The sequence below is a fragment of the Spermophilus citellus genome, assembly GCF_964194105.1.
Source record: "Spermophilus citellus genome assembly, chromosome: 16".
Taxonomy (NCBI): Eukaryota; Metazoa; Chordata; class Mammalia; order Rodentia; family Sciuridae; genus Spermophilus; species Spermophilus citellus.
The window spans coordinates 79580288-79589974 of NC_138196.1; the positions used below are offsets into that span (position 1 = coordinate 79580288).

General features: G+C 34.2%; 1 protein-coding gene across 1 annotated transcript in view; it reads left to right on the forward strand.

Moving 5' to 3' along the window:
* FZD3 (frizzled class receptor 3) overlaps positions 1-3680 on the forward strand; it is a 71621-nt gene extending 67941 nt beyond the window's left edge. Inside the window, exon 7 of the mRNA XM_081268938.1 lies at positions 1758-3680. Coding sequence (XP_081125064.1) covers positions 1758-1971 — 214 coding nt within the window. The 3' untranslated portion in view covers positions 1972-3680. The remainder of the gene's footprint in view (positions 1-1757) is intronic.
* Positions 3681-9687: the final 6007 nt, after the last annotated feature.

Here is a 9687-nt window from a genome sequence, read left to right on the forward strand (position 1 = left end):
CCCCCTGGGTTAAACCCCCAGTATTTAAAAAAAAAAAAAAAAAGCGTCCACCTTAGTAGTGTATGAATCTTTCAAATCTCTAAACTTTATGAATGATTCACATTGAGTTATTATTATAAAGGAATGATATATGAATGCTTTTTGACAGTCAATAAATCTTTAGCTGCTTATGATTATTTTGATGACTATTAAAAGAGAACCAGATACGGTAGCATACACCTGTAATCCCAGGGCCTTGGGAGGCTGAGGCAGGGGAATGGTGAGTTCAGAGCCAGCCTCAGCAATGGGGAGGTGCTAAGCAACTCAGTGAGACCCTGTCTCTAAAAAGTAGAAAATAGGTTTGGGGGTGTGGCTCAGTGACTGAGTGCCCCTGAGTTAAATCCCCCATACTGCTCCCTGATCCCCCCAAAAAAGACTGGTGATACAGCTCAATGGAAAATCATTTGCCTAGCATGCACAAGACCCTGGGTTCAATTGTCAGTACTGCAAAAACAACGAAGGGCTGGGGTTGTAGTTCAGCAGTAGAGTGCTCGCTTGGCATGTGCAAGGCCCTGGGTTCGATCCTCATCGCCACATAAAAATAAATAAAATAAAAGTATTGTGTCAACTACAACAAAAAATAAATATTTTAAAAAATATATTCCTTAAAGTTACAAATTATACTCCATTTTCTTTGTGTTTTATTATCCTAAATTAAATTTTTTTTTTACAAAAGAGTGTATGTATGAGCATATGAACAAAAACTATTTTTGAATACTGTTTCTTGAGGTACTAGGGATTTAAAGAGAAATAAAATATGGTCCTTATCCTGAAAGAACTCACTGCTGTGCAAGAGAGATTGATAATCATCTAGTAAACTATAAGCGAAGAATTAATAAAAAATTGTAATTGATTTTCATGACCTTGACTGGCCTAGAGCTAATAATTTCTTATTCCTCATGACAGAATTTTTTAGTATTCTTGCCTCTGATGAGGCTTACTGAGTTAGGATTGCAACAAAAGGAAGTTTAACAGCACTACTGATGCTTTTCAAGATAAGAACTGTGATGGAGGAGGCTGCCTGTGCTGAGCCATGTAGCCCAGCGACATGCTTGGAGCCAGTCTTGGGCCAAGGGTACAGAGAATTTGCTGTAGTATGAATATAGGTTAGAGTGTTAAGACTTTAAAGTTAATGTTGCTTATATGAAAGATTCTTCACAGCCTGAAGTCCTAATGAAAGTAATTACAGGTGGTTAATCAGTTGTTAACTGAGTTATTTGCCAATGCATTCACTTATTTATTTTAAGTTATACTAATTTCATCTCTGATTTCACATGCTGCTTCTTCAGATACTAGTCTTAGTAGAATTTGAGTTTGCACTACTACTGATTATAACTAGTCTAGACTTCAGGGGCACTGTCATGTATCCTCTGTTGTTCCTCCTGTCCCTGGACCACCTAAAACTTATTTGAATATGAGAAAAGTGCCCATACTTGGCACAGCTCCAAATCAGTCAGCCTCCCTTTACCCTAGGGTAACCCTTTTGTAGGCAATAAGACCTTAATTTTGATCCCGAATGGATTAGCTCATCATTTTTGTCTTTTGTTAGCTTTGTCAGATAATTCTATAGCCTTAAAGAAATTAACCAAAAGTTGGGTACTGCTTTTCATTGTTGGTTTCCTACTCATTTTACTTACCGAGGCATTTTCATGGAAGTTCTTAGTGTTATTTTCTAGTGTGTTCTGTTGCCCACCTCAAAACCTACTCTCCTGCGTCAGGTACACTCCCTGCAGTTACCGAGGAGTGGAGGAGAGACTACCTCACGGCAGCACATCACGACTAACGGATCACTCCAGGCACAGTAGTTCCCACCGGCTCAACGAACAGTCACGGCATAGCAGCATCAGAGACCTCAGCAACAACCCCATGACTCACATCACACATGGCACCAGCATGAATCGTGTTATCGAGGAGGATGGAACCAGTGCTTAGTTTGTCTTGTCTAAGGTGGAAAGTTGTGCTGTTTAAAAAGCAGATTTTATTCTTTGCCTTTGCATGACTGATTGCTATAGCTATTATCCTGCTTTCAGTCAGGTGCAGATTGTGTCCATTGGGAAGGTGAATTTTTGCTTTTTATATTGCATCAAACTTGGAACATCAAAGCATCCAAAATACTAAACATTATATCATTACAAAAATAAGTCTTTCTAGGTTGTGAAGAGATAATTATTTGTCTGGTAAGCATTTTTATAAACCCACTTATTTTATATTTAGGAAAATTCTAAGTGTGTGGTGACTGCTTTGTAGTGAAATTTCATATAATATGAACTAGTTGTGAGATAACATTCTGGTAGCTCTGTTAATACAACAAAGTTTCAGAATTAAAGAAATTTTCTATGCAAGGTTTATTTCTCAGATGAATAGTAGGACTTTGTAGTTTTATTTCCACTAAGTAAAAAAAGAACTGTTTTTAAAGTGTAGGAAAATTTAATAAATCAGCAAGGGTATTTTAGCTAATAGAATGTAAGTGCAACAGAAGAATCTGATTCACCTGTGGAGATTCTCTCAAAATTCTATAAAAATAATCCAGAGATATTCAGGATTTGGATAAACAATGGGATAAACACAGAGATGGGCATTTTTCCCTATAATTGTGTTGCTTTTATTACTTTTGTAAATACTACTTTTATTGGCTGTGTTTTTATAATATCCATATGCATGATGGAAAAATTTTAATTTGTAGCCATCTTTTCCCAGGTAATACTATTGAGTCATAGAACTTCATGTTCAGATCTGCTGTGTGGAGGCATGTAGTAAGCATCACACATTATAAGGGTTTTTTTTTTTTTTTTTTTTGGTGGTAACCACAAAATGGCAAAATGTTTTCTCTGTTTTCATTGTTGTATTTTATTATGGTGAGATTTGACCTTGCCAAACCCACCATACCTTGGTATCCAGGCCCTCCCTATAGTGAGCTGATTGTCTGCAATGCATTCATTGTTCAGTAGGCAGTTGGCTACAGCTTTTGCCCCACATCCCTGTTTTCAGTTTCTGGACCATTCTTGTTTCAGCTGAAATATATATATAATCTATGTCCAAAGTGGTGATTAATTTGGATATTTGAAAATCATTGTAGCTAAATGAAGCATGATTAGTCTCACTATGAATATATTTTAATCTTAAAAAATATCAAGTCAAAAATGTTTGACATTTTATCTTGTAATGTTTAATTTACAATATGAACTGTGAATTTTATTAGGCATGAAATTGATCGGAAGCGAAAGAAAATGTCTGGAAAATGCCAAATGTGTTCTGTAGAAAACACAAGTGATCCTTAACCCTGATTGCAGATAAAAATCACTTGGGGAACTTCTGATACATGCTCTCCCCTACATCATTCTCTTATTTAGATTAGAATTGCTAGGTTTTTAAAAGAAGCTTTCTGAGTGATTCTAATTTGCAGCCACATTTGAGGCACATGATTTGAAACTCATCTGCCCCTGATAGTGATCTGATGGCATTGCATTATATCCTATGAAGATCTAGCTGGATTCGACAATATGCTTTTATGTCATTACCTATCATAAAATTGTTTCCTACTTTATTTCCTACATTTAGAAATGCATAATTCTTGGCTCCACTCCCAGAGATTCTTATTCAATAAGAATTGAAGGTAATTGGGCTTTAAAACCTGTAGTTATAAAAATACCACAGATGATTCTTATGCAGGTAATTTGGGACCACACTTAAAAAATATTCTAGACTCTTGGGGAGTCCTGACTCTGCCAAATTGCTAGTTTTTGACCTTTAACGATTCAATCTCTTTGAACCTGGGTCCCATTATTTGAAAATGAAGATGAAAGATTAATACCTATTTTACCTACCTCACAAAGTTGTTGAATTAAGATCAATGAAAACAATTTTATGGAAGCTCTTTGCAAACTGTAAAGCATGAAATATAAGGGACTAAGATTAGAGGGCTTAATAAATGTGTTTTAGGACTACTGTAGTACATTTCTTGACATGTTTTTAATTCCTGTGTATATTTGTTTCTCTTTAAAAAAAAAATAGTACCAAGAGAATAGGTATTGAAAAAGAAGCTTTCACTGGGCAGAAGAATCAGTCTGAAAATCATAATTTATTTGTATATCATCTTTCATAGTACATATATCTTATGAAGAATTGATAATTCATATTAAGATATATTTGAACATTTCACCCAATTTTTTTTCCTCTGTTCTCTTTGTCTTTCCCTGGAACTAGAGTTAATGCTCTTAACAGGCAAGGTCTGAATTCCCTCACAACTGATAATTAGTAAACCATTCCTCTGAAGGGCCCATGTTATAACCTACCTATAAACAAATCAATAATTCATAAAGCTTTGAGAATTTCTTCTGAGAACAGCATGAGAGAACCAAAACAAACACTCACAAACAAAAATAAGAAGTTAAAATAGAAGGTACCAGTTTGAGCTCAAAGATGTTGTCATCTATCACCATCTGCATTATATTATCAACTGCCAAATGTTAATTAGTTTTCATGTATAAGTGAGCCAAGTATAGACAGTTAAGTGAACATTGCTATGAAAATCTTAACTTTGTGTTTCCAGATTTTTTTGTATTTATGTGTCTTCTCTGTTAAAACTAATTGTTGCTATGTTTGTGAATGCTATTTTGACTTTCCAGTTACTTTCAGTAAATATCTTAATGCCCCACAAAATTTACATTATATTGTTAGTCTGTTTTACGTAATCAAACCTAGTGCTCCAAGTAAAGAATGTTTTCTTTTTGAAGAGACCAATGAAGAACTATTGCAAAAACAGCAATTTCAAGTCTTGACTTGCTTAAACCAACTTGAACAAGTGTGGACAGTCTTCTTACTGTATGCTTAATTTTTATTTGTGTCATGATTAGCATATGCTAGTGTTTAGTGTTTTGTTTGTTCAGTTGACAACTGAGAAAAAAAATACTTCTCTCTAAAGTGTTCATATGTTGTCAAAAGGTTTTTTGAAAAGTAGTTTCAACAATATTATTTTATTCAATAATTAGGTAAGAGATCCAAGACAATATTAAGATCCAAACAATAATTTATTTCAAACAACAATTGATTAATAACAACTATCACAGGGCTAAACATATAGTAAGTTTCTCCATATTTAAATTAATGAATAACTCATGTCACACAATTTGCTTTTTTTTTTTTTTTTTTTTTTTTTTTTAGTACCAAGAATTGAATCCAGGGGCACTTAACCACTGAGCCACATCCCCAACCCCCAACCCCCTTTTATTTTATTAGAGACAGAGTTTCTCTGAGTTACTTAGGGCCTCAATAAATTGCTGAGGCTGCCTTGGAACTTGTGATCTTCCTGCTGCCTCAGCTGCCAGAGCTGCTGGGATTACAGGTGTGCACAGGGCACCCTGCTCACAGTTTGCTTTTTACTGTCTCCCATCAAATTTGAAAGATTCAGATTTAAACTAAGTGAAGTGAATAAGAAACAATTTACACCAAGTAAGCTTATTTCTCCTAGAATAACAGTCTGTTATTATTTTAATTAAAAGAATTATATATATATATATATATATATATATCTCAACCATTTTAATCAATTTTTAAAAATGAATAGTGATTCTTAGAAATAAGTAATTAGGGCTGGGGTTATGGCAGTGATGGAGTGCTTGCCTAGCACATATGAGGTGCTGGGTTTAATCCCCAGCACCACATAAAAACAAATAAAGTAGATGTATTGTGTCCATCTACAACTAAAAAGAAAAAAGTAATTAAACTCTTGTTAGTCCTCATACTAAGTAAAATTTCTATGTACCAGATGAATGAATAGATAGTCAAGCAAACCTTTTTTTTTTTTTTTTTGCTGCTGCTTCTGAAAGCAGATCTATAAAAATTCTAAGAATCTCTTCGAATTAACATACCTCATTGTCTTTGTTATGGTAATAGCTAAAAATAAGTGAAATTGTACCCATCATAGCTTAAGCTATGTCTCCATGAAATGAAAGGAAGTACTTAAAAGTTTTTTGGTAAAATATAGTGGGTCATTGCCTGGAGCTTAGAAGATATATACCAACATTTCAGTGTATTTATAGTGCTTTTTGACATGCCAAAGGTACATTTACATATCTCATATTTGGTTGACTTATGTAATTTAGTGTAATGAAAATTCGACCAGGCTTGAAATTCAAAGACCCATAATAATTATGTCAACTGGATTGGTCATTTAATTTCTCTTAGTCTAATTTCTTCAGTATAAAATGAAAATAGTGTATTTTTTGGTCCCAGCCTACTTCACTGGATATTGTGAGGATCAAAGGAGACAATAATGTGTTGGGCTGGGGTGTAGCTCAGTGGGAGAGCACTTGCCTCACTTGTGCAAGGCCCTGGGTTCCATCCCCAGTGCTGGGGAACAAAGAGCATACATAAACTGCTGTACTGATACTGTCTTTGTTAGAATTTGGGGGTTGTAGAAAGCAAGGCTATAGTCTTCAGTAGTATTTGTTTTTATAGTGACAACAAAATAGGTAATTAGACCAGTGTTCATTCGATAAACCCAATCAGCACTCCAATTAACTTTTTTTAAAAAAGGTTCTTTTAGAGTAACTATTCTTTTTAATTGTTTGGTTCTTTCAGATATGTTACACCAAGTGTGCACTCAAATTTCATATGGTTGAATTTCTAGGTCACTTCCAATAGAAATTGGGGGTCTCCGTTTTTTTTGTTTTTCCTTTTATATGGAACTGTATGAGCTCATTATTAGCTTGGCTTGGTGGAAACTTATAAGAAAAAAATATAAAGAGGAATGTAGGCCCTGTAATCTTTTTTCTTTGAGGACTTTTATGTACCTGATTCTTTCTGATTGAGAACAAGTTTTGAAAAGATGATTACTATAATTTGTTTATTTTTTTATCATGGCAAAACTTTGAATTTTAAGCTATAATACTATGGGAATTATTTGTATATATGTACATGAATTTTTAAAAACCTGTGTAAAGCAAGAATTTCTTCTTCATTCTTTACACATGAACAAAGTAAGACATTTTTATAGACCCTAGATTTACAAAGGAATTTGTGATTCTCTTATTTAAACTTCTTTTTTGCCTTTTTATGACCAATTAAAATAAGGAAAACTTTTTACATTTAATTCAGCTGTGTTTCCTAGTATCCATATAATTTTATAGATTATCTTATATAATTTTGATCTATTTTTATGAAATATTTATATTGTTTAATTCTCTTCTTTCTAGTTATATAATTTTGGTAAAGGCATGGGAAGATATAACATTCTTCACTTTCCTTCTCTTATTGGTCTATGTTTTTTCTAACTTAATTTGAACCCTATTTTTTTAGTAATCAATTTGATACAGGATTATATTGTTCTCTCAGGATTCAGGTCTTCTAGGAAAGAAGTCCATCCAGAACCAGCCACCTTGGTGGACATTCCTGTTTGGTAAATTATAAAGATTTAATATAATCTAATCAGCATATTTCTTACTGTGGTCTCTAATTAGAAAGTAAAACTTGGTTGCTATAAAGACAAAGTTTTTTTTTTTTAAGAGAGTGAGAGAGGAGAGAGAGAGAGAGAATTTTAAATATTTATTTTTTTTTTAGTTCTCGGCGGACACAACATCTTTGTTGGTATGTGGTGCTGAGGATCGAACCCGGGCGGCACGCATGCCAGGCGAGCGCGCTACCGCTTGAGCCACATCCCCAGCCCCAAAGTAAAGTTTCTACTAATAATTTATTCAAACCCCAAACCAATACAACATTGCTTCCCATAAGGTAGAATAGTAACTCCACCTCATGCACTGAAGAGTAGTTTCCTTTCCAGGACTCTTAATAATCACCTGTCTCAGGAAATCTTTGGTGTCCTTCATGGACATTTTTGTTGTCATGATAGTGTTTTTCATATCTTATTCTCATTGGCCTCTACACCAGTTTTCCCTGATGGAGAAACAAATTTTTTACCTTGTAATAATATAAAACTTAAAGATTCCATGTTCCATTGTTCTGCTAGTCTCCTTTAATTAGTAAAGTTAGTGTTTTTAAGATATGTTATATTTGCTGAAGTATTACTTGATTACTATTGAAGGCTTAAGGTTTTTTATGTAAATCAGCTTGTTTTTATATACCAACTTGCATTTATTTCTTTGTATTGTGCTTATTGACTTTTCCCTAATATCTTAGAGCTTAACAGTTTCTGTTTTCTAAATTGAGGTGCTTTCCCTAATGACTAGTAAAAAATGCATTGTTATTTTTTAAATATCCCAGGGTTTTAAGTCAAGTACCCTGATTTGTAGTCTTACCTCTCTTTTCAATATAACTTTGGACAAAGCATTTTACCTGCTTAGGCCTCGGTGTCTTCATCTATAAATGAAGGGATTAGATGAGGACACATCTCAGATTCCTCTGAGCTCTAATTTGATTCTCAATTGACCATTTTATAACCATGATTCCAGGCTCTATTTTATTCTTGTTATTTTTCCCATGAATTTAAACTTATTAGATTGACTTTTACTACTTAACAGGATTCAAATATGTTATTAACTTTGTTTTCCATCATTATTTCAAGTAGTTTTAAAAGAAAAATTATATTACAGTAACAAAAATGAAAGAAAAGTTATAGATACTGGACATGGCCTTTTTTGATGGGAAAAGTCTTCTGAAGGACCAACATAAGCATCTTTTTTTTTAGAGGGAATTTTAATATTTATTTTTTAGTTTTCAGCGGACACAACATCTTTGTATGTGGTGCTGAGGATCGAACCCGAGCCCCGCATGCCAGTCGAGCGCGCTACCACTTGAGCCACATCCCCAGCCCCCTAACATAAGCATCTTAATTGATAACACGAAAAGAATGACATAACATTTGTAATATTTGTTTTCTTAAATATGAATACAGCCAGGGCTGAGATTGCGGCTCAGTGGTAGAGCGCTCGCTAGCGTGTGCAGGGCCCTGGGTTCGATCCTCAGCACCACATAAAATAAATGAATGGAATAAAGGTGTCCAACTACAACTAAAAAACAAAATAAATATTTAAAAAAAATATATATATATATATATATATATATATATATATATATGACTACAGCTAGTTGGCCAAAACTTTACACAGAATGAGTTCAGTGGGGCTGGATATAGTTCAGTGGCAGAGTACTTGCTTAGCATGCAGAACACCCTGGGTTCAGTACATACAAATGCATTGAAGCTAAAATTAATGAACAAATCAGTGATAACACTGGTCCATTTAATTAAAAAAAACTTAAGTTTTTGCCACAGTGATAGCACTGGTTCGTTTAATTAAAAAACTTAAAAAGTTTTTGCCAGGTGTGGTGGTACACATCTGTTACCCCAGCAACTCAGGAGGCTGAGGCAGGAGGATTACAGATTCAAAGCCAGCCTCAGCAACTTAGTGAGATCTTCTCTCAAAATAAAAAATGAAAAGAGCTGGGGAGGTGGCTCAGTGGTAAAGTGCCCCTGAGTTCAACCCCTAATACCAAAAAATAAATACATAAATAGTTATTTGTTTTTACCAACATCAAAAGAACTACAAGGGGCTGGGGAGGTGGCTCAGTGGTAGAGCGCTTGCCTAGCATGTGTGAGGCACTGGGTTTGATTCTCAGCATCCCAAATAAATAAGTAAAGATCCATTGACAACTAAAATAAATATTTTAAAAAGTATAAAACCTAAAAGAAATTAT